The sequence below is a fragment of the Dendrobates tinctorius genome, unplaced genomic scaffold (assembly GCF_039654945.1).
Source record: "Dendrobates tinctorius isolate UK_male_01 unplaced genomic scaffold, ASM3965494v1 ptg000155l, whole genome shotgun sequence".
Classification (NCBI taxonomy): Eukaryota; Metazoa; Chordata; class Amphibia; order Anura; family Dendrobatidae; genus Dendrobates; species Dendrobates tinctorius.
In genome coordinates, this window is record NW_027361822.1 from 6,007,733 (window position 1) to 6,033,229 (window position 25,497).

Below are 25,497 nucleotides of genomic sequence, written 5' to 3' on the forward strand. Positions count from 1 at the left end.
AAAAGCCAAACAAATCACAAGTGTGGGATTGCACTTTTTTTTTTTTGCAATTTCACCGCACTTGGAATTTTTTTCCCGTTTTCGAGTACATTACATGGTAAAACCAATGGTGTCGTTCAAAAGTACAACTTGTCCCACAAAAATAAGCCCTCACATGACCATATTGACGGAAAAGTAAAAGAGTTATGGCTCTGCAAATAAGGGGAGCGAAAAACGAAAATACAAAACTGAAAAAAGCTCCGGTCATCAAGGGGTTAAGAAGACCTCTTACTCTTCACCCATTACCGGTATTAATTGTACCTGTTTGAACTCATTACCTGTATAAAAGACACCTGTCCACACATGCAATCAATCACACTCCAACCTTTCCACAATGGCCAAGACCAAAGATCTGTCTAAGGACACCAGGGACAAAAACTGTAGACCTGCACAAGGCTGGTATGAGCAACAGGACAATAAGCAAGCAGCTTGATTAGAAGGCAACAATTATTGGCACAATTATTATGGAAGAAACGGGCATGGCCTGGACAGCATGTGGAGAAGTGTTTTACACAGCTTCTGCTTTCCATCCTTAAAGATCCTCGGTTATCTAGCTTTAGACTCCTGCAGCCCAAAACTGACCAGTGTGTCTCCCCTAACTGCGGCCTGTACTCCAGGGACCCTGCTGAGGAGATAAATCATGACACGCAGAAGGAAAGTGGGGAGGAGACCCAGTCAAGGGAAGATGAATCCTCCAAAATGGTGCCAACATAGGTACTCCAGCCCAAGACTGCAAGACTAGAACGTTTTGCAAGAATCTCTGTTACTCCCCTGCAGATCGAGGCACAATCAGGCTTGGGGAATGCTCACAATAGCACTGAGCAGCAACTAGGGATGGAAAAAAGAGCCACAAGCTGGGAACATGGCACACTCAGACCACTTGAGGAAAGATCACTCCTGCAGGCCAAAGGGAGCAAGTCTGTGAATGTGCTCCCTCACAGGATGATGTCCCTGAACCAACTATGAGAGATGTATTTGCAGCAGTCTCCTTGTCTAACCCTACTCTAGCAATGATTAGTGAACCAATGGGTAGCATGAAGGAGGATATTCACTGTACTAAACCTCCATACAGTAAATTATAGCATGGAGGAGCTGGATAAGAGGGTTGGTTGGATGGATGGAGGATAAAATGCCTCAAATCATTAGCGATGTTACGAAAACTGTGCAGAACATTTCCCTACTGTTGGACAAAACAGATGATTTAGAAAACAGGATGCGCAGAAATAATATAAGGCTGGTGGGAGTCCCCGAAAAAGTGGCAGGAAAGGATCCTGAGGGATTTCTTGTAAAGTGGTTATAAAACACCATAGGAAAGGAGGCGCTGTTGTCAGTTTTTGTAATTGAACGATCACATAGTGTGCCCAGCAGACCCCTCCAACCAGGTGCTCCCCCACTTCCAGTCATTATTCGCATTCGGCACTACCGCAACAGAGATACTATTCTATAAAAAAGCCAGGAAACCCTGCAAGCTGGTTTCCAAGGTAAACAGCAGGTAACCAAGAGCCGCGCAGATCTTAGTTACCCGCTGTTTACCTTGGAAACCAGCTCCCAGCGTCGCTGATCGTTGATCTCTCGCTGTCACACGCAGCGATGTGTGCTAGCCAGCGGGAGACCAACGATCAAAAAATGGCCCAGGACATTCGAGCGCAATCAGCGATACGCGGCAGGGGGGGGGTCGGTCGCTGATACATGTCACACACAGTGATATCGCTGGCGAGATCGCGGTGGCGTCACAAAATCGGCGATCTCGCTGTGTGTGACGGGGCCTTAAGACTACTAAAAAAGTAGCCTAAAACTACTAAGGTAGATATCACTAATTACTATAGCTTAGATTAAACGCTACAGCATCTAATACGAAGGACCTTATTTCCTCCATTTACAGGATATTATTACCCTTATATCCAGATAAGCATCCCATGTTGGTCAGATCAAAGTGGGAAGAGGATGTTGGCCCAATATCTGAAGAACAATGGAATGAAATACTAGAAACAACACCTATACTATCTCTATCCGAGTCCCAAAGAATGTCCCAAATTTTGTTTATGCACAGGGTAAATAAAACATCTACTATATTTGTTTAAAATTGGGTCTCGGACTGAAAACTCATGTTTGAGATGTGGTCTGAATGGGGACCATCTGATGAATAAGCTATGGTAATGTGTTGATATAGCCTAATACTGGGTGGGGGTGACCTTCCTGATTAAACGTGTATTCAGGATACACATACAACTTGATCCTAGGGTGTGCATACTGGGCCTTCTGGGGGTGGGGGTAGATTTAAAATCCCCTGTGACTACTGCCATTCTGAGAATACTGTTTCTGGCCAGGAAATTGTTAACATTGCATAATCCCACAACATTGGAGGAATTGAAAGTTAAAATTAATAATACCATATCCCTGGGGAGAGGTACTTACATTAAAAGGAACTTCATAAAAAAGTTTATAAATATATGTTAATGGTGGCTAGTCACCCCTGGGGTGGCATCTGTGGACCTACTCAGAATAACTGTACTAGACTGTTTGGCTACTTAAGCTATTTAAATATTCTATGTTGAGGACAAATAGATGCCAATTATTTTCTGTTCTTAAGCATGTTGTTAATGAACATACAACCAATCCTAAATTTTGGTATCATCCTTTGGGAAAATCTTCATTTGGACAAAATTAATAACTTTGTTTGACATGAACTACCTTGGCAGGTATAGGACTATGTAAACTTTAAGGGTTAAACTTAACTTTTATTAAGTTTATTGTGTTTGTACTATAATATATATTGTACGTAACTGTTTATAAAATCAAATAATCAATAAAAAGGATCTGATTTAGAAAAAAGAAAATGGAAGAAACACAAGATGACTGTCAATCTTCCTCAGTCTGGGACTCCATGCAAGGTCTCGCCTCCATAGGGTAAGGGCCCCGGCACACACAGCGACGCACCAGCGATCCCGACAACGATATTACCTTGTCAGGATCGCTGATGTGTCGCTACATGATCGCTGGTGAGCTGCCAAACAGGCAGCTTCACCAGCGATCAGCACCAGCGACACGTGGGTAACAAGCGACGCACGTCGCTTAGTTACCCACTGTGTACCTTAGTTACCAGCGCGCTGGTGCAGGGAGCTGGTATCCAAGGTACACATCGGTTTTCTAAGCAGCGCGCGGCACTTAGAAATCCGATGTGTACCTTGGTTACCAGCTCCCTGCACCAGCGCGCTGGCAGCTAAGGTACACATCAGGTTTCTAAGCGCTGCGCGCTTAGAAACCCTGTGTTTACCTTAGTTACCAGCGCCAGATCGCTGGTCTCCCGCCTGTCACACGCAGCGATGCGTGCTGGCCAGCGGGAGACCAGCGATCAAAAAAATGTCCTGGCCATCCCAGGACGATCAACGATAACTGGCAGGGGGGCCGGTCGCTGGTCAGTGTCACACACAGTGATCTCGCTGGTAAGATCGCTGTTGCGTCACAAAACTTGTGACTCAGAAGCTATCGCTAGCGAGATCACTATGTGTGACAGGGGCTTAAGGATGATTTTGAGAGAACTACACGGAAGGACCTGGTCAATTTCCTAAAGAGTGCTGGGACCACAGTCTCAAACATTACCATTCGTAACAAACTATGCCATCATGGATTAAAATCCTGCAGGGCATGCAAGATCCCCTGCCCAACCAGCACGTCAGGCCTGTTTGACGTTCGCCAATGACCATCTGGATGATCCAGAGGAGGCATGGGAGAAGGCCATGTGATCAGATGAGACCAAAATAGAACTTTTTGGTATCAACTCCACTTGCTGTTGGAGGAAGAACGATGAGTATAACCCTGTCCCAACAGTGAAGCATGGGGGAAACATCATACTTTGGGGGTGCTTTTCTACATAGGGGACAGGATGAATGTATCATACTGAAGGGAGGATGATGGGGTCATGTATCGCAATATTTTGGACAACAACTTCCATCCTTCAGTAACAGCAATGAAGATGGGTTGTGGCTGGGTCTTCTAGCATCAAAATGACCCAAAACACACAGCTAGGGCAACTAAGGAGTGGCTTCGTAAGATGTATTTTAAGTCCTGGAGTGGCGTAGTAGTGTCCAGACTTCAACCCAATAGAAAATCTTTGAAGGGAGTTGAAACTCAATGTTGCCCAGCGACAACCCAGAAACCTGAAAAATGTGTATGGAGGAGTGGCCCGAAATTACTACTGCAGTATGTGTAAAATTGGTCTAGAACTACAGGAAATGTCTGACCTCTGTAATTACAAGTATTAAGTTCTGTTTTTCTATTGTATCAAATACTTATTTCATGCAATAAAATGCTAATTAATGTAAACAACAATCAATGTGAGTTTCTGGATTTTTTTTAAGATTCTGTCTATCACATTTGAAGTGTATCTACAATACAAATTAGACATCTCCATTCTTTGTAAGTGTGACAACTTGCAAAATCAGCAGTGTATCTAATACTTATTTTCCCCACTGTGTAAATATATGTATCTTTACTCCACACCCACATAGAAATAGTGCTGGCACTGGAGGAAATGCTGGAGGTGAGAAGTGACATCTGTCTATGGCTGTTCCTCAGTACTGAGCTCTGATTGGCGAAGCAGCAGTCAGGTGTACACAAGTCTGCATGACACATGTGCTTCTGAGTGCACAATGCCAAGAGAAAATGGAAAGGTGACAATCCTCCCCTCACCCAGGAGATGCTGGTACAGTATAGTGGAAGGTAAAGGAAGGACAAATAACAAAATTAATTTCTTGTTTATGGTGCTGCATCAACAACCAGCTGCCCTAGGCATTGTACTTCCAGTGCCTACTGGCAAATACGACCATGGTGATTTCTAAGATGTGAAACCAGACCTGATTTCTGGCTAAAACATTTCCAACATTCTGAACATGAGAATGGCTTCTCCCCAGTGTGAATCCGCTGATGTTTAACAAGAGTTGATTTGTCAGTAAAACATTTCCAACATTCTGAACATGTAAATGGTTTTTCCCCTGTGTGAATTCTCTGATGTCTAACAAGAGTTGATTTGTGTGTAAAACATTTCCCGCATTCTGAACACGGAAATGGCTTCTCCCCTGTGTGAGTTCTCTGATGTTTAGCAAGATCAAATTTCAGAGAACAACTTTTTCCACATACTGGACATGAAAATGGCTTCTCCCCTGTGTGAATTTTCTGATGTCTAGCAAGAGTTGATTTCTCTGTAAAACATTTCCCACATAATAAACATGAAAATGGCTTCTCCCCTGTGTGAATTCTCTCATGTTTAACAAGATGTGAATTCTGATGAAAACATTTCCCACATTCTGAACAGGAAAATGGCTTCTTTTTTGTGTGAACTCTTTGATGTTCACCATCATTTCTAGTATATTTTTTTAACTTAACAGTCTGTGATGAATCAGTAGATACAACCTCTTGAAAAGTATCAGATGATAGATCTTTGTTGTGAAATGCTGGCAGTTCAGGCATATCTGGGATAATGGCATGCTCTTCATGTGTATTTGGTGTTATACAAAGATCATCTGCTTCAACATCTGAAAATATCAAATAACCCTCTGTGCTCCTGGTGCAGTCATCTGCTAAAAATAAAATCATTATTATTCAATGACAAATACTTGAAAATATATTTATTCTAAAATGTGATTATATATTTAATCTAAAAATATTTCTCAAAAAGCTTGGGCAAGGTTAACAAAAGGCTGGAAAATTGAGTATTACAAATAAAAAACAACTGAAGGGATAATTTTCAACTAAGGTAAGGTTCACATTTGCGGTTGAGTATGCAGCATATCGTCCACAACCGCAAACGCATGCAAAAACGCATGCAAACGCATGCATGCGGTTGCGGATGATTGGCAAGTGCTATTTTCCCGGCCAATTTTTTAATTTCCACAAGCCACACCCAATGGGCGTGTCTTATGTAAATTTTTGCATATGCAAACACAAAGCGTACGCATGTGTTTGCATACGCCTGCGTTCCCATAGGCTGTAATGTGTTATTTAGACGCATTCCTTCCTCAAACGTCTGCATGCGTTTAGAGGCGGCAATTTGCTGCCTCCAAAATGGCAACATGTTGCGTTAGCCGCGCACCACGAAATGACGCATGCGTAAAAAAACGTGGTTGAACGCACACAAACGCATGTACCTGCGTTCACAACGTTAAAGATAGGAAAACACAACGCATGCGGATGTATGCGTCAGAAACGCTGCGGACACAACTGCAAATGTAAACCCAGCCTTAGAGAGGCAACAAATTGCAAGCTTTCGAGACTACTCAGGTCTCTTCATCAGGCTAGACTAATACAACATCTGAAGAATCACACATTTATATACAAAACAACACAGAAATAACGCAATAGATAAAACGTCACGTGAAGCAGGATTGTCATTATGGGAGAGGTATAAACATAAATATTGGAACAGTTCATAGATAAGGAGTGTGAAAGTTTTATTGCCCTCTGATTGGGGTCTGGTTCTGTGTTGTGATGCCCCCAGAAGGTCTGAAGAGCAAATTCCTTAACTGATGTAAAAAGACATAAATCCATGCAACACATTCATACCTGCACTGAGTGTGTCAAAGGTTGTCATAAATTTATACTCCCAGACCCTCCTGTCTCTCTGATACTTGAAGTTACTTTTTAATACAAGTAATTTAATGTCCATCATGCTATGACTGGGAATACAAAAATGTTTTGCCACAGGTAAATCCATTCTTTTTTCTCTTATTGTGTGGCCATGAGAATTCACCCTTGTTCTCACCCACTTGAGAGAGGGGATCTGACCATAGGAACAGAAAACCTACAGAATTAAAGGGGCTGTCCCCCTCTCCTCCTCAGTTGAATTACAGAGCACAAGAGGAACTGCCAAGGTATCAGACCAACTTTTAAGAAAATTCTAACTATACTCAAAAAATATATAAACCTATACCTATATACAACCACCACCAAGTGATCTATTCATAACTAACTTAGGGAGGGAAGCGAGTGGGTGCTGTCGTGGACTCTATAAAAGAGCATTACCAGCAAGTAATCCAGCTTTTTACTCTTTGCCACGACAGCCCCCACTTGAGAGACTTTCAGAGAATTATCACCTGGGAGGGACCACAGTGTTGAGGACAAATCTCCCAAAAGCTAAGTCAGAAGAGGATGAGAGATCCAGCCTATAGTGGTTGTAAAAGGTAGATGGTGAAGACCATGTTGCAGCCTTACATATGAGATCAATCGGAATGTCCGCCCTCTCAGCCCAGGATAATGCCATTGCCCTTGCCGAATGTGCCTTTATCCAATCCGGAGGATTTTCACCTTTCGCCGAGTAGGCCAGAAAGATTGCATCTCTGATCCATTGGGACAAGGTACCCTTCGTGACTCCGCACCCCTTCTTGTGGCCCTGGAAGGACACAAATAGAGCCCTACTCTGGAGCAAGTTCTATCTATGTAACTCTGGACCACCCTCCTCACATCTAAGGTGTGACACCTCTCTTCTTCAGAGAATGATTATCAAAAAAGGAGGGAAGAAAGATCTCTTATGTCCTATGAAATCTCGCTACCACTTTAAGAAGGTATGATGGGTCCAGCTTTAGTACTATTCTATCCTGAAATACTAACAGGAAGGGAGGATCTATGGAAAGAGCCTGGATTTCACTAACCCTTCTAGCCGAAGTTAATGCTACCAAGAAAGCTGTTTTCACTGATATGTATTTCAAGGGAATAGACTCTAATGGTTCAAACGGAGGACCTATTAAGGCCTCAAGGACCAAATTCAGATCCCAGGGAGGAAACCGAGAAAAGTGAACCGGGTTACTACACTCACACACTGTAATAAATCGGGAGACCTATCTATCCCCCACCACATTATAGCCATACAGGGCTCCTAAGGCAGATACCTGGACCTTTAGAGAATTAACTGACAGACCCAACTCCCAACCTCTCCGAAGAAATTCTAGAATAGCTGTAATTGAAAACTTTCTGGAGAAGGCGCCCATATAGAAGTCTAGAATTTGTCTCTACACTTTGCTATATATCATTGTTGTGAATTCTTTTCTACTCAGCAGGAGCGTGTTAATTAGGTCATCAGAGAACCCTCTTAATTTCAACAGCAGCCTATCAAGTTCCATGCCGTCAAGTGGAGGCCCTTCACTTGAGGATGCAGGTATGGGCCCTCAGAGAGCAGGTCCGAAACTGTCGGGAGGATTCAGGGGTCACATATGGACATGGCTCGGAGCCAAGAGAACCAAGGTCTCTTGGGCCAGAAGGGTGCAATGAGGATCACCCTTGCTTTCTTTTCTCTGATTTTCCTTATGACAAGTGGAAGCAACATCATTGGTGGGAAAGCGTACGCCAAACTGAACTGTCAAGGGGATTGAAGGGAGTCCACCATCTCTGGATGATCTGCTGTATTCAGGGAGGCAAATCTCGGAACCTGCCTGTTCTCCCTGGTAGCAAACAAGTCTATTTGTGGAAGCCCCCATAAGTCTACTACTTTCCTGAATATCTGGGTGTTGACACGTTACATATGACGACTGAGAAAATTGGCCTTTATATTCTCCCTTACTGAAATGAAGGGTTGACAGAGATAGTAGATGGATCTCGGCTAGCTCGAAAATATCTACTGCGTTAGACATCAGCCTTTCCGATCGCGTTCCGCCTTTTCAATTTAAGTATGCAACTGTCGTGGTATTGTTCAACAAGATCCTCACATGAGACCCTCGAAGCTGTGGGAGAAAGTAATGCAACGCATGATTACAATTTCTTCAAATTTGAAGTGTCCTCTATCTCCCCTATATCCCTCTGTCCCTGAGCTAGGCTATCCCCCATGTGGGCACCCCAACCCTCTGGACTAGCATAAGTGGTAATTATTCTAGATGGTTTTACTACCCATGGAACTCCCCTGGAAAGATGAGCATCCTCCTACCACCAGGACAGTGAATTTAATTTCTTCACTTGACAACGTTACTATACCCTCCAGAGGGCCCTGCAGGCGTTCCTTCTCTCGGAGGATCTCGCGTTGTAAACATCGGGTGTGATACTGGGCCCATTGGACCGCCAGAATGCAGGAGGTAAGGGATCCCAAGAGGGGCATAGCCTCTCTTAAGGACATCCGAGGATTCTCCATTGCTGTTCTGACTTTCGATCGAATGACCAACTTTTTTGACTCTGGGAGAAGACACCTCTGACTTACTGAATCTAGGTGTAGACCTAGGAAAGACTGAAGGGTTTCCGGAACCAGCGTGGATTTTTCAAAGTTGATAATCCATCCCAACGCCTGTAAGGACGAAATTGTGTCAGCAAGGCGATCTCTACATTGGTAGGCAGACTTCTCTATCACCAGATAAGGTGATAGAGGTTCTCTTATCATCTAGATAAGGAACAATCAGCGTATCCCGCTGACGTACTTAAGCCATCACCTCTAACATCACTTTTGTGAATACTCGAGGAGCCATGGAAAGACTAAACGGCATTGCTGTGAACTGGGAATGGCGTTTTCGCCCTGCCAAAATAACTGCAAAACTGAGATAGTGTTGGCATTCAGCATGTATGGGGAGATGATAATATGCATCCTTTAGGTTCAATCCAGCCATCACACATCTGGGAAACAAAAGTTTAATAGTGGATCTAATTGATTCCATTTTAAACGTATGATTACAAAAGAACGTATTTAACTTCTTTAAATTAATAATAGTTCTAAACGAACCATCTTTTTTAGAGATCAAGAATAAAGGGGAATAAAATCCTCTACCCTCCTGACCTTCTGGCACCTCTATCAGGACCTTTTTTGATAATAAACTCAAATTTCTAACTCAAGCTGCTTCTTGGAATTTATTACCCTTCCTGGCAGAAGGTCCCCTAAACAAGGCACCTCTTTGCTTGATCTCCTTTGTGTCCCAGCGGTCTCGGCTCTCGAACGCTTTTTATATGCTCTCCTGTAGAATGGAAGAGACTGAATAGGAAACCCCTTCTTTCTCTCTCACGCTTTGGCCAGGACCCATGGTGTTCCTGACTGACTTTACTAGGTTGTCAATACTGGCAATAGGGAAACACGAGCGCCCCTTCTCATCTGAAGAAATTGATGATGATGACACATCCGAGAGATCTGAAGCCCTGATTTGGACACTATCAGATTTGGACACTAACTAGAGACAGGCGCTACGCTCCTTCTATGAGTATGCTTCCTCGGTCCGCTAGATTGACCTAAAGCATGGAGCTCTTCCCTTATTAGCATCAGTATATTTGTGGATGCAATCGCAGCCTCCCCCTGCAATGTTTCGCTAATACGACCCTGGCACAGTCTATTAGGGTAGGAGTCAGGAAGGGGCTGCCTGCACAAGGCACATTCCTTATGCTTAGATTTCTTTGTTTTCTTAGCCTGAAAGGGAGGTATACAGAAAGAAGGGGAATCAGATTAATAGGTAAAGTTAATTCCACACTCACCCAGTGAAGCTTGCCAAAAAAAGGTACTGGTTCCGGAGGCGGAGACACAGCCCGAGTAATGGGTGGATCCGATCTACCACCTCACCGACTCTTATCTGTGGAGCCCTCCTCCCTGGAGAGCCCACTGCTGCTCCTGACGCTGTGTGCCTGGGTTTCCACCGCTGGTGGGTGCAACTCATGTTGTCCTGGGTATGACATTTCCGCACACCGACGTTCTGACCCCGCCGGTTTTTGTATCTCCGACCATGAGCTGCCTCTCCGGACCTCCAGAAGTGCTCCCAGCACTTCTGGTTCAAAGAACTTCTGGCTTGTGCTTATGCGCATGCCCGGCCGCAACCTGGAAGTACCCTGGAGACACCGGCCTGAGACAGCTTGCACTTCCACGATCCACCATGCCGCGCGTCCCATGTGAGACTGGTCGGCCCCCCCGGATTCAGTCCTCATGGATCCACCGCCAGACGAGGAGGGAGACTGGCAGACAGAGCTCCCCTGATGCTGCTTCTGACACCGCAGCCCCTGCCGTAGCTCCATCTACTGTATAGTGGACACAAATTGGTACTGCACATCTACTCCCTATTTATTTGAGTAGTGGGTGGATGTGCAGTACCCAGCTGCAGCCACTATAGAGTAGAGTAGACAGAGCTCCACTATGCAGCTCAGTAACTGGTCAGTTGTCACCGCCTATGACACCGAGAACAGTTGATAGGCGTGGGTGCCGAGTGTCGCATCCCCACCGATCATACTTTGATGACCTATCCTAATGATAGGCCATTAATGGTAAAGTAGTGGGCAAAGTCTTTAAAATTTCTGGTACCCAACCTTAGCTCAATTTACAAGGGACTTTGCAGTGTTGTGCTCTACTTGTGCACTGAGAAAACATTCTCACAAAAAATGTACAGGTCTGTTACTACCTTTGTCTGATCCTGATTCCTCATGGACCCATATCACTACCAGATTTAGATAGCTCACTGTACTCTACAGTAACTTAGATTTTCTCAATGTTTCACTTTCTGCTTCTACCTTGTATTCCCACAGTCACCAGCCTGTCCTCAGTTAAATAAGTGAATATTTTGTCTGCATAAATAACCATTGCACATCGTCTCTTTTAGAGGTGCACAGTTTGCAGCAACATCTTTGAGTGGGTTCCGAGGATTAATGAAAATAAAGTTTGATTTATTTTCCTTTTAACCTCAATCCAAAATGAAAGTTGAAGGAGTTGAACAATTTCAGCCTGGAGAAAAAGGCCGACTCCACTTGAGATACATCAGGGGAAACACACTTTCCAACATGTTTGTAGATTCGCAATAATTTTATCTATCTCCCCTTATAACGCTAATTCTAAATTGTTTCCCTACGAGTCCTGCTGTCACCTCAGAATCTTCTAGTCCTGACTTTGAGGTTCAAAAAGATTTTGGATGCTACCTAATCTAAACTATTTTAGCTCAAGGTCTGGAAAAGTGATAGTCCAGCATGCGATAAAATAATAAATTATACTTACCTTTATAGATTCCTTCACCCTCCTCTTGCTATGCTGCTCCAGTACCCTGCCAGGTACTGTGTTTACTCTTCTGGCCAAAAAAGATGAGGAGTCTTTTGTATGTGGTTCAATCCCCATAAAGAACTCTGAACACTTTGAAAAGCATTGATATAACCGTATCAAGTCTACTTTGTACCAAGAAAAGGAGGATGAATGAACTCATGGAGATCAACATCCGACACTGCGGAGACACCATACCATGTTTTGGCATAGGTGGTTTCCTTCATTGGAGACTGCCCTTCCCGTGGTTGTTCCTTCCCGGGCAAAGACCTGGCTGGTCATTGCTTGTGTTGAGAAACACGTGATGGTGTCTCCGCGGCTTCTGTTTTGCATGTTTTACATATTTCCCATAAGGGATGGGGGCAGTGCTCTAGAATCACTGCGTTGAGAAACACGTGATGGTGTCTCCGCAGTGTCGGATGTTGATCTCCATGAGTTCATTCATCCTCCTTTTCATAGTCTTTTTACTAGGCATTGCTCCTACCAGCCAGTTTCCTACTCCACACTGATGAGGGGCAATACCCCGAAACAGCTGTATGTGGATGGATACCATGTTTTGGCATAGGTGGTTTCCTTCATTGGAGACTGCCCTTCCCGTGGTTGTTCCTTCCCGGGCAAAGACCTGGCTGGTCATTGCTTGCGTTGAGAAACACGTGATGGTGTCTCCGCGGCTTCTGTTTTGCATGTTTTACTTTGTACCAAGGACCATACTTTCGGATCTCCATCAGCAGCACAGATGACCCACCTATTGTTTTTCCTCTTCTGGCCAAACATGACCTCTGCTGCCAATCACTGGCCTCAGCTGTGACCAATACAGTTCTGCTGTAGCCAGTGATTGAATGCCGCAACTACATTTCTGAATGGTCAAAACACAATGTATGAAAATTGGCACAGTATTTTTATTCTAAAAATCGGTACTTCAGTAGTGGCCAGTGAAACTTTGCCATCAACAATACATTAATAAATATTAAAACTCTGTGTAACAAACGCTAAAAATTTCAACACATAATTTTACAAACCAGTGACTGAGGAGAATCTGTGACTTCTCTGCACTTAGAGGTCACTACTCACCTGTGCTGTTATCTGTAGGAATCTCCTCTTTACACCACTCATCATCCCTCCCGTATGTCCCTGCAGTATTAATATGGGTCAGATCTTTACCCTGAAACAAGTATTGTAAAAGTTACAGAGATGGAGAAGTTGCGTAAAATTCTTTTGAAGAACTGAAAAATCTCATAAATTGACAATGATCCAAAAATGACAGCAGTAGTTATCATATAGCTACAGGTCTCCTGTATAAATCTCACCTTTCAGCTCCTAATATTAACCAGCAGTCTGCATAACCAGAAAATTGTGAGAAGATCCAGACAACATCTAATGTCTATGATCAGCTTTATCCTGCCATCTCCACTAAGTATAAAACATACACTGAATGGCCAAATAGTTACAGACACCAATCTAGTAGCAGGTTGGACCTCCATGACCATCAGAACCTCAGCAATTTATTGTTATTGATTGAAATCATTCAGCAGGAATGTCGGCTCGTGAAACCAGGATCACTTCTTGCAGAACCTCGTGATATACGTACATACAGTATACAGCTGCCATGAAAAGATGAATTTGGTTGACAACAATGCTTACGTAAGCTCTGGTGTCCGAACATCCATCCACAGGTATCAGTGGACCCAAGATTTTCCCAGAAAACATTCTCCACACAATTACACCACCATCACCAGCCTGAAATGTTGACATCTGACAGGAAGTATACATGAGTTCATGGCTCTTGTGAAGTTCTGACTTCCTATATGCGTGTTACCACTGAAGTCTGGTGTTTTGCTGCTATATCAAGAGTTGAGAAAAAAGAATTGTGCTGGCTTGTCTGGTGTTCAGTCCTGTACTTGATGACAGCTGGAAAAAGACAGTCTTTACTTTGGCGGTTTGCATCATGGGAAACTCTGGCATTTAGTAGATTCTGCAATGTGATGATATCCCAGGGCCAAGGAAACCCAAGTAGCTTCTAAAAATGCCAGCTGCAAAAATGGAGACTGCTTTGGTTCAGCTGTCACAGATGACTGGACTTGGTGCCATATGAGGGCATCTAATTTTTTTAACACAGCTCTAGTTGTATCCAGTCTGAAAAATTATGATGAATTAGATTAATTAATTGTACACCGTGGCTGTGTTCAAATGAAATTTTAATGACTCTGCACCACATGATCCTTAGAAAAAAAATGACAAGTTGTTCAAAGCTACAGATCCCTTTTCATTGGATGTTATTCCTGGATCGTAACATTCTAAGTATACTCTACACTATTTCATACAAAAAACAAACAAAGCTGACAGTTTATGAAATATTTGCCCTAGCTAATCCAGCACCGATGACTATGTCTCATTCAAAGTCAATCAGATCGCTTGGTTTTACCATTCTGATATGGATTCACAATGCAAACTGATCACTTCATTTTACATTGCACTAGAAGATCACAGGTCTAATTGTCATAGAAGAAAGCTCCTGATGGAAATGCGCCGGTGTCCTTAATAAACTGGCCATTCAGTGTACAAAACTGGTGGATAAAAAGACTGAACACAAGATCTTCACAGCCTTCTACACATCATATGGGAGATTTCATAATACATTCTCTCCATCTACCTGATGATCCTGAGGAACATCGGGATCTTCTTGTTTACAGTCCTGTGGAAGAAGAGGACGGGGACATCTCTCTGGTGTTGTCCTCTTGCTGGATAAAACTGGAGGAAACACATACAGGGACTGAATTCATTCTTTATGTATAGAAAATATAGGACATGTGTATTTAGTCCACTCTATTACCTGGTGATGTGAGGGGCTGGGGAACCTCCATCATGGCGTCTTTGTATAGCTCTTTGTGTCCTTCTAAATACTCCCACTCCTCCATGGAGAAATAGACAGTGACATCCTGACACCTTAAAGGAACCTGAGATATACAATGATACAGTCATCCCCTCAATCTCTTCATAGCGTTACAGTATAATGTCCCAGCATTCCCTGCAGTGTCACCTCTCCAGTCAGCAGCTCAATCATCTTGTAGGTGAGTTCTAGGATCTTCTGGTCATTGATGTCCTCATGTATCAGGGGGTGAGGTGGAGGCTCAGTGATTGGGCTCAGAGGTCTTCCCCATCCCTCAGACACAGGGGCCTGACAGCGCTCACTAGAGGTCTTTTTCACTACTGTGTAATCCTGGTTATGGAGAGACACATTAATAAACCTCACTACAGACATTTCCAGAGTCCTCACCTCTCCAGTTCTGTCCATCTGTTATTCCCATAGATAAGAATGATGTAATGTGACGTCATCAGAATCTCTCACCTCTCCAGTAAGTCGAAAGAGGATCTCTAGTGTGAGGTGTAATATCCTCTCCGCCATCTTGTCCCTTTCAATATCTATCTGTTCTGCCTTCATACACGTTGACACGGTGTGCACTCCAGCATACAGAATAAACCACTGCTCTTTCTTCCAAGTAAGCAGTAGTCTAACTTGTTTATTGGTGAGGAGTAAAGAACATGTGGTAAAACTATAAAGAATACAAACGACATGCGTAAGTATTGGGCAGATGATCACACAGCTAACACAATTACAGAAAGTAGTCAGTGTGATGCAAACTTTACATAGAAACACACAGGTGTCTAATTACATCTGCTAAGCTCTGGCTGCCATACAGTTAATAACATCTCTTAAACAAAACTGCATTGCAAGAAAGATATTAATCTTACCAGATATGCTTTACCCGGATAACGAACTCAAGTAAGGGAGTTAACAGGAGGACAGATAAACACGTGTGTCCTTATGAAATACACAGAATAAAGTGGCGTCTTCTTTATCCCAGAATACACTTCTTAATTCCCACAATGCATTGGTTCAATCCTACAGTGGATTGCTTCTGTTAAAGTCACAGACTGTAAATGCTATCAAGACACAGCTATAAATTCAGCCACCACTAGATGGTGCTATAACTAAACCAGCACATAATACAAACACATTTGCCCTATTCAGAGGGCAGAACACTATCATTGAAGGGTCAATCAGGAAAATTCTCTTATATAGAAGACCTCCACTGAGAGGATCCGATATTGTAGGGACCTGAATGGGGAGAAGATGACGATGTAACATCATAAAGATCCCATGTAAGAAATCTCCGGAGCGGTTACCGGTTTCACATGATAACTACATCCAGTCATGGCCCCGTCCTGCCCCCGGTATAATACACAATCTATTTATAGTAAAATACGGAGATTTATTACATAAAGTGGCTTGAGGAAGTATTCACCCACTTGGCATTTTTTGTGTTTTGATACCTCACAACCTGGAATTGAATTTCACAGGTTTTTTGAGGGTTTGTATCAGTTCATGTAAAAAAATACTTACATCATTTTGTTTTCTTGTTTATTATGAAGCAAACCACAGATAGGACAAAATAACGGAAAACTTCAGTTTGCATAACTATTCACCATTTAAAGTACTATGTAGAGTCTCCTTTTGTGGCAATTTCAGCTGCAAGCCACTGGGATTTTTGCCCATTCCGCAAAACTGCCCCAGTTCTTTCAAGTTAGATTGTTTCCTCTGGTGAACAGCAATCTTCCAGTCTGACCACAGATTCTCAATTGGATTAAGGTCTGTGCTTTGGCTCGGTCACTCCAAAACATTTATACGTTTACCCTTAAACCACTTGAGTCTTGCTTTAGAAATATGCTTTCGGTCATTGTCTTGTTCGACGGTCAACCTCCATCTCAGTCTCAAATCACTGACAGACAAACAGGTTTTGCTTAAGAATATCACTGTATTTTGCACCACGCATCTTCCCCTTGACTCAGACCATTTTCCCTGTCCCTGCTGCCCAAAAACATCCCCACAGTATGATGCTGCTACCACCATTTTTCACTTGAGGGATGGTGCTCTTGGGGTGATGAGCTGTGTTAGTTTGGCACCAGATATAGCATTTACCTTGGTGGCCAAAGAGTTTAATTTTGGTCTCATCTGACCACAGCATCTTCCTCCATACACTGGGGTATCTCACACGTCTTTTGGCAAATTGAAAATGAACCTTACAATTTTTTGTGTAAGTAAAGGCTTTTTTTCTTGCATAAAGGCCACATCTATGGAGTGTACGGCTAATTGTGGTCATATGGACAGATACTCCAGTCTCTGCTTGGGAACTCTGCAGCTCCTTCAGGGTTATCTTTGGTCTCTGTGCTGTCCCTCTGATTAATGCCCTCCTTGCCTGGACTGAGAGTTTTGGTGGGCAGCCCTCTCTTGGCAGGTTTGTTGTGGTACCATGTTCTTTCCATTTGAGGATAATGGATTTGATGGTGCTCTGGGGGATCATCAGAGATTGGAATTTTTTTTATTATAACCCAACCCTGTGACTTGTACTTCTTTAACATCTTTGCCCATGACTTGTTTGGAGATCTCCTTGGTCTTCACGGTGGTGTTTGGTTAGTGGTGCTTCTTATTAATGGTGTTACAGCCTCTGTGGCCTTTCAGAAAAGGTGTGTATGTACTGACAGACCATGTGACACTTAGATTGCACACAGGCGGACGTCCTTTCACTAAATATTTGACTTATGAAGGTAATTGTTTGCACCAGATTTTTTTTTTAGGGGCTTCATGGCAAAAGGGGTGAATATATATACAGAATCCCATTTTTAGGTATTTGATCCCATAAATTTAATTTATTCCTATATATTTCTAACTTCACTTCTCCAACCCATACTATTTTGTGCTGATGCATCACACACAAATCGAATTACAAAAATACTTAAAAACACAGGTAATGTAACAAAATAGGTAAAAGGCCAAGAGGGGAATACTTTCTCAAGCCACTGTACTAACATTGACCTAAAAATCCGTCTGTAATCTGTCTCCTCTGTATATCTCAGAACTAATTTCTTGATATTTTCCAATACGTTATCTCTGGTTTTCTCAAGACCTCCTTCACTTCTCCAAACTCATACGTTCCTCACCCAATCGTCTCCAAGACTTCTCTCGAGTGTTCTTTCTTCTGGAATTCTGTGCCCCAACACGTCTGATTATCTACCACTGACGGAACTTTCAGCGAGAACTTGAAAACCCATCTCTTCAAGAAAGCTTACAGCCTGCTATGACCCCGCTACCACCTCACCTGACACAACCCCCCGACATACTGTCTCCTTCCACAATCATCCTGTAGACTGTAAGCCCACAGGGGTCGGACCCCCTCCTGTCTGTACCAGTGTGTTATTGTTAGCGTGGTCACTCTCATTTATACTTGTACTTTGTAAGGAAACTCTTCATGTCCAGCACTATGAAATCAATGGTGCTTTTAATATGAGTAGCAATAATAATAATGATTGATCTGAAGAACTGATCTCAGGTCTGAGTCCCACACTTGTTTATCACAGACCTTAAAGGCTACATCTATTATTAATCAAGAGACTGTATACATGATGTTTTTGGGATCTTTGTGATTTGACGCAACGCCATTCTGACCACGGCGACTCTTTCCGTTCTATTTTCCTGTTAGACAATGGCGCTATAAACGAGTGTGACCCAGAAACGCATGAAATCGGCTAAAATACAGAGACGTCAACATAAACATTGTTCAAAGTTCTGTTTTCTGGAATATAACTACAGCACTGAGGGTGTTACTGCCCCCTGTGCAGCCCAGTAATGGGGAATCTCCAGCACCTACCTCCACCTGCAGGGGGCGCTATCTCCGGGAATGGAGGGGTTACTGCCCCCTGTGCCCAATAATGGGGAATCTCCAGCACCTACCTCCACCTGCAGAGCCGCACACCACATATATGGCTGCTCTGTGCGCACAGGACCTGGGATGAGGTCACAGGAGGGGAGGAGTCAGGGGTCACATGATCAGGGGCCTCAGTGTATGCAGGATTTTGCTGTGCTGGTTGTCATGGTGCTGGATGAGGGGAAGTTTCTTTGTGGGGTCAGGAGGGGTTTACAGGGTGGATGTAGCAGAGCCGTGTGTGTACGAGGTGTACGGAGCGGAGCCGTGAGTGTACAAGGTGTACGGAGTAAAGCCGTGTATGAGGTGTACAGTGTGGGGTCAGGAGGGGTTTACAGTGTGGATGTAATCATGTAACAAAGTCGTGTGTGTACGAGGTGTACGGAGCGGAGCCGTGTGTGTACGAGGTGTACGGAGCGGAGTCGTGTGTGTTCGAGGTGTACGGAGCGGAGTCGTGTGTGTACGAGGTGTACGGAGAGGAGCCATAGGTGTACGAGGTGTACGGAGCAGAGCCGTGTGTGTACGAGGTGTACGGAGCGGAGTCGTGTGTGTATGAGGTGTACGGAGCGGAGCCGTATGTGTACGAGGTGTACGGAGCGGACTTGTGTGTGTTCGAGGTGTACGGAGCGGAGTTGTGTGTGTTCGAGGTGTACGGAGCGGAGCTGAGTGTGTACGAGGGGTATGGAGCAGAGCCGTGTGTGTACGAGGTGTGTACGGAGCGGAGTTGTGTTTGTTCGAGGTGTACGGAGCGGAGCCGAGTGTGTACGAGGGGTATGGAGCAGAGCCGTGTGTGTACGAGGTGTACGGAGCGGAGTTGTGTTTGTTCGAGGTGTACGGAGCGGAGTTGTGTGTGTACGAGGTGTACGGAGAGGAGCCGCGTGTGTACGAGGTGTACGGAGCGGAGCAGCATGTGTACGAGGTGTACGGAGCGGAGCCGTGTGTGTACGAGGTGTACGGAGCAGAGCCGTGTGTGTACGAGGTGTACGGAGCGGAGTCGTGTGTGTATGAGGTGTACGGAGCGGAGCCGTATGTGTACGAGGTGTACGGAGCGGAGTCGTGTGTGTTCGAGGTGTACGGAGCGGAGTTGTGTGTGTACGAGGTGTACGGAGCGGAGCCGAGTGTGTACGAGGGGTATGGAGCAGAGCCGTGTGTGTACGAGGTGTACGGAGCGGAGTTGTGTTTGTTCGAGGTGTACGGAGCGGAGTTGTGTGTGTACGAGGTGTACGGAGCGGAGCCGAGTGTGTACGAGGTGTACGGAGCAGAGCCGCGTGTACGAGATGTACGGAGTGGAGCCGTGTGTATGATGTGTACGGAGCGGAGCCGCGTGTGTACATGTTTGGAGCGGAGCTGTGTGTGTATGATGTGTACGGAGCAGACCCTAATGTGTACATGTTTGGTGTGGAGCCGTGTGTGTATGATGTGTACGGAGCAGACCCTAATGTGTACATGTTTGGAGTGGAGCTGTGTGTGTATGATGTGTACAGAGCAGACCCTAATGTGTACATGTTTGGAGCAGAACTGTGTGTGTGTATGATGTGTACAGAGCAGACCCTAATGTGTACATGTTTGGAGCGGAGCCGTGTATGATGTGAATGGAGCAGACCCTAATGTGTACATGTTTGGAGTGGAGCCATGTGTGTATGATGTGTACAGAGCAGACCCTAATGTGTACATGTTTGGAGTGGAGCCGTGTGTGTATGATGTGTACAGAGCAGACCCTAATGTGTACATGTTTGGAGTGGAGCCATGTGTGTATGATGTGTACAGAGCAGACCCTAATGTGTACATGTTTGGAGTGGAGCCGTGTGTGTATGATGTGTACAGAGCAGACCCTAATGTGTACATGTTTGGAGTGGAGCCATGTGTGTATGATGTGTACGGAGCAGACCCTAATGTGTACATGTTTGGAGTGGAGCCATGTGTGTATGATGTGTACGGAGCAGACCCTAATGTGTACATGTTTGGAGTGGAGCCGTGTGGGTATGATGTGTACAGAGCAGACCCTAATGTGTACATGTTTGGAGTGGAGCCGTGTGCGTATGATGTGTACAGAGCAGACCCTAATGTGTACATGTTTGGAGCGGAGTCGTGTGTGTATGATGTGTACAGAGCAGACCTAATGTGTAGATGTTTGGAGTGGAGCTGTGTGTGTATGATGTGTACGAAGCAGACCCTAATGTGTACATGTTTGGAGCGGAGTCGTGTGTGTATGATGTGTACAGAGCAGACCTAATGTGTAGATGTTTGGAGTGGAGCTGTGTGTGTATGATGTGTACGAAGCAGACCCTAATGTGTACATGTTTGGAGCTGTGTCCGTGTGTGTATGATGTGTATGGAGCAGACCCTAATGTGTACATGTTTGGAGCGGAGTCGTGTGTGTATGATGTGTACGGAGCAGACCCTAATGTGTACATATTTGGAGTGGAGCTGTGTATGTGATGTGTACGGAGCAGACCCTAATGTGTACATGTTTGGAGTGGAGCCGTGTATGATGTGAATGGAGCAGACCCTAATGTGTACATGTTTGGAGCTGTGTCCGTGTGTGTGTGATGTGTACAGAGCAGACCTAATGTGTACATGTTTGCAGTGGAGCTGTGTGTGTATGATGTGTACGAAGCAGACCCTAATGTGTACATGTTTGGAGCTGTGTCCGTGTGTGTATGATGTGTATGGAGCAGACCCTAATGTGTACATGTTTGGAGTGGAGCCATGTGTGTATGATGTGTACGGAGCAGACCCTAATGTGTACATATTTGGAGTGGAGCTGTGTATGTGATGTGTACGGAGCAGACCCTAATGTGTACATGTTTGGAGTGGAGCCGTGTATGATGTGAATGGAGCAGACCCTAATGTGTACATGTTTGGAGTGGAGCCGTGTATGATGTGAATGGAGCAGACCCTAATGTGTACATGTTTGGAGTGGAGCTGTGTGTGTATGATGTGTACGGAGCAGACCCTAAAGTGTACATGTTTAGAGTGGAGCTGTGTGTGTGTGATATGTACGGAGCAAACCCTAATGTGGACATATTTGGAGTGGAGCTGTGTGTGTATGATGTGTACGGAGCAAACCCTAATGTGTACATGTTTGGAGTGGAGCTGTGTGTGTATGATGTGTATGAAGCAGACCTGTCCGGAACCCCGCACTGCACTTGCTCACTGAGCCAGTGCGTGTGTCCTGAGTACAAAAACAGTGCTCAAAGATACCTGTGGAGCAGGGCAGCAGCGGTGACGATGCGTGCTTTAGGTCCTGACTGCTGGGGGCGTGGCCTAAGCTCCACCGAGCTAGGAGCTGCAGGGAAACTCCTAGAAAGGTAACTACAGGACAGTGTTACCAAGGGGCATAGACAGAAACCAGGTGAAGCCAGGGTCAAAGCACAAGATAGCAATACAGTACCAAAGGGTTAGACAGAATGGATAGTCAGGACATAGCAATAGATCAGAAAACCAGAACGGGCAATAGACGGTACAATAGGGACAAACTGTAGCGTAGTAACGATAGCCAAGCCAGGAGGAAAGAACCAGAAAAGACAATGGTACCAAAACGAGAGACGGAGTACAGAGTGAGGGAACAGACCAGGTCATACACGGGAAGCAAACAAGCAACGCAGAATACACGCACACCAGGGGTCAGACACACCAGAACAACAGTATAGCTGACAGAGAACCCTGGTAAAGAGTGAGTATAAATACCCCTCCCAGATCCAGAAAGAGGCCATGAACACAACCCTGTGAGTGCAGGGCAAGAACCCTGTTCAAACCATGACAGTACCCCCCTCTTAAAGGGGGGCTACTGGACCCCCAGGCTTGTCTGGGTATCTGGCGTGGAAAGCCTGCACAAGACGATCGGCATGCACCGAACTGGCCGGAACCCATGACTGATCCTCCAGAGAGTACCCCTTCCAGTGTATCAGATACTGGAGTCCCTTGCGCACTCACTGGGAGTCAACAATGCACCCTACTTCATACTCCAGCTGCCCCTCTACCAGCACTGGCGGAGCATTTGAAGAGGGATCCTCTCTTACCGTCCCCACAGGCTTTAACAGGGACCTGTGGAAGATATCAGAAATTTTAAAGGAGGTGGGCAGCTGCAGTCGGTAGGCTACTGGGTTAACAACCTCCACAACTTTGTGTGGACCAATAAGCTTGGAGCCCAGCTTTATAGATGGTATCTTAAGCTTGATATCGCGGGTGGATAGCCACACCTCCCCTACTGTAAATGCTGGACCTGGCCCCCTCCTCCTGTCAGCAAACCACTTATAGTTATCCTGGGCCTTGGAAATATTCCTCTGAATCTCCCTCCAAAGAATTCTAAGACGTGTCGCACCCTCAGCTCCAGGACAACCTGAATCCATGCGGGAAAACTCTCCAAAATGTGGGTTAAACCCATAGTTAATCTGAAAGGGAGACTTCCCAGTAGATTGACTCACACGACCGTTGAATGCAAACTCTGCCATGGGCAATACCTCACACCAGTCCTCCTGCCTGGAAGAGACCAAGCATCTCAGAATCTGCTCCAATGATTGGTTCGTGCGCTCCGTCTGTCCATTAGATTCTGGGTGGTAGGCAGAGGAGGACAACGAAATCCCCAGCTTTTTGCAAAAAGCCCTCCAGAACCTGGCTACAAACTGTACCCCTCTGTCTGACACCACATTCATAGGCACTCCATGCAACCGAATTATATGCTGCATAAATAAGCGAGCCAGGGTTTCAGCAGATGGTAACGCGGGGATAGGTACAAAGTGGGCTTGTTTTGAAAACCTATCCACCACCACCCATATCACCGAGTTGCCCCTGGAAGGAGGAAGATTTGTGATAAAAAAAATCCATGGACAAATGTGTCCATGGTCTATCCGGAATTGGCAAAGGCACCAAGTCCCCGGCCGGACCTGAGAACTTTTAGAACGAGCGCACACCCCACATGCAGTCACAAACTTTTTAATATCTGTTACCATAGAGGGCCACCAGAAACCCCTCGCAATTGCCCCCCGGGTAGCTGCAATCCCAGGGTGAGCAATCAACATAGAATCGTGAAATTCCTGCATAAGTCCGAGACGGAAACGTTCCGGTACAAACAATTTACCCGGGGGTTTACCACCCGGAGCCCGAGCCTGGGCCTCCAAAATCCCTCTCTGTAACTCAGATAAGATTTCGGCCACCACTACTCCTGGCTGAAGAATGGAGGAGGGAGGTTCTGGAGGGGACACCGAATCAAAGCTTCGGGATAAGGCATCAGCCTTGATGTTTTTTGATCCCGGGTGGAATGTGATGGTAAACTGAAATCGAGAAAAAAAAAAAGCGTCCACCGAGCCTGTCTGGGAGTCAATCTCTTGGCAGACTCGATATAGGCCAAATTTTTGTGATCAGTGATGACTGTAATGGGATGAACAGCCCCCTCCAGGAAATGCCTCCATTCTTCAAAAGCCAACTTTACCGCCAACAACTCTCTATTGCCAACATCATAATTTCTCTCGGCAGAGGAAAATTTTTTAGAGAAGGTGCAAGGCCTCAGATTAGTAAGGGTAGGAGGGCCCTGAGACAAAACTGTCCCCACTCCTACTTCCGAGGCATCAACCTCCACGACAAAAGGTCTTGACGGGTCAGGTTGTACCAATACAGGGGCTGAAGAAAAGCACTTTTTTAATGTCATGAAATAATTTTTTGCAGCTACAGACCAATTTTTTACATCAGCTCCCTTGAGAGTGAGGTCTGTTAGAGGCTTTACCACCTGCGAGAAGCCCTTAATAAATTTCCTATAAAAGTTGGCAAAGCCCAAAACTCGTTGCAACCTTTTCAAGTCATGAGGCTGCACCCAATCCATAACAGCCTGAACCTTCTTAGAATCCATGCAGAACCCCTCCCCTGACACAATCAACCCCAGAAAGGATACTTCTTGCATGAAAAATGAGCATTTTTCTAACTTGGCATACAAATGATTCTTCCTCTGTCTCATGAGAACCATCCGCAAATGGTGCAAGTGAGATTGACTGTCCACCGAGTACACCAGAATGTCATCCAAATAGATAACCACAAAACGACCAATTAAATCAGAAAATTGCATTAATAAAATTCTGAAAAACAGCAGGAGCGTTGGTGAGACCAAAGGGCATAAGCAAGTTTTCGAACAGCCCTTCAGTTGTCAGGAATGCTGTTTTCCATTCGTCCCCTTCCCGGACTCTTATAAGGTTGTATGCCCCACGTAAATCCAGTTTAGAGAACCACTTGGCCCCGTTAAGTTGGTTACATAGATCAGGAATTAGGGGGAGAGGGTATGTACTTTTCACAGTAATTTTGTTTAATTCCCGAAAGTCGAGGCACGGCCGCAAACCACCATCTTTTTTCTTAGCAAAAAAGAAGCCCGCCGCCACAGGTGAAACAGAAGGCCTAATATTTCCTTTGCGGAGACTCTCGGTAATGTACTCCTTCATGACTAGACGTTCGGGCCCGGACAAATTGAACAGGCGAGCCTTGGGTAACTTGGCTCCAGGGACTAGATTAATGGCACAATCAAAGGGTCTATGTGGTGGTAGCGCCTCAGCCTCACTTTCAGAAAATACGTCTTCAAAATCTTTCAGGTACTCCGGAATACCTTCCAGATCGACAGACGACACTGACACAGATGTTACTGGGGTGACAAGAGTTGTCAAGTTACAACATAGACCGTTAGCCATACAATCCCACTGAATGATCTACCCGTGTGACCCAGTCAATAGTAGGATTGTAACGTTGAAGCCAAGGCAT

The 25,497-nt window shown here is 44.9% G+C and overlaps 1 protein-coding gene across 1 annotated transcript in view; it reads right to left on the reverse strand.

Moving 5' to 3' along the window:
• LOC141051003 (uncharacterized) overlaps positions 1-18,796 on the reverse strand; it is an 87,833-nt gene extending 69,037 nt beyond the window's left edge. The window contains exons 1-7 of the mRNA XM_073547782.1: positions 18,706-18,796; positions 15,348-15,552; positions 15,039-15,218; positions 14,832-14,955; positions 14,652-14,749; positions 13,073-13,163; positions 4,888-5,615 (exon numbers count right to left, since the gene is read on the reverse strand). Coding sequence (XP_073403883.1) covers positions 4,888-5,615; positions 13,073-13,163; positions 14,652-14,749; positions 14,832-14,955; positions 15,039-15,218; positions 15,348-15,440 — 1,314 coding nt within the window. The 5' untranslated portion in view covers positions 15,441-15,552; positions 18,706-18,796. The remainder of the gene's footprint in view (positions 1-4,887; positions 5,616-13,072; positions 13,164-14,651; positions 14,750-14,831; positions 14,956-15,038; positions 15,219-15,347; positions 15,553-18,705) is intronic.
• Positions 18,797-25,497: the final 6,701 nt, after the last annotated feature.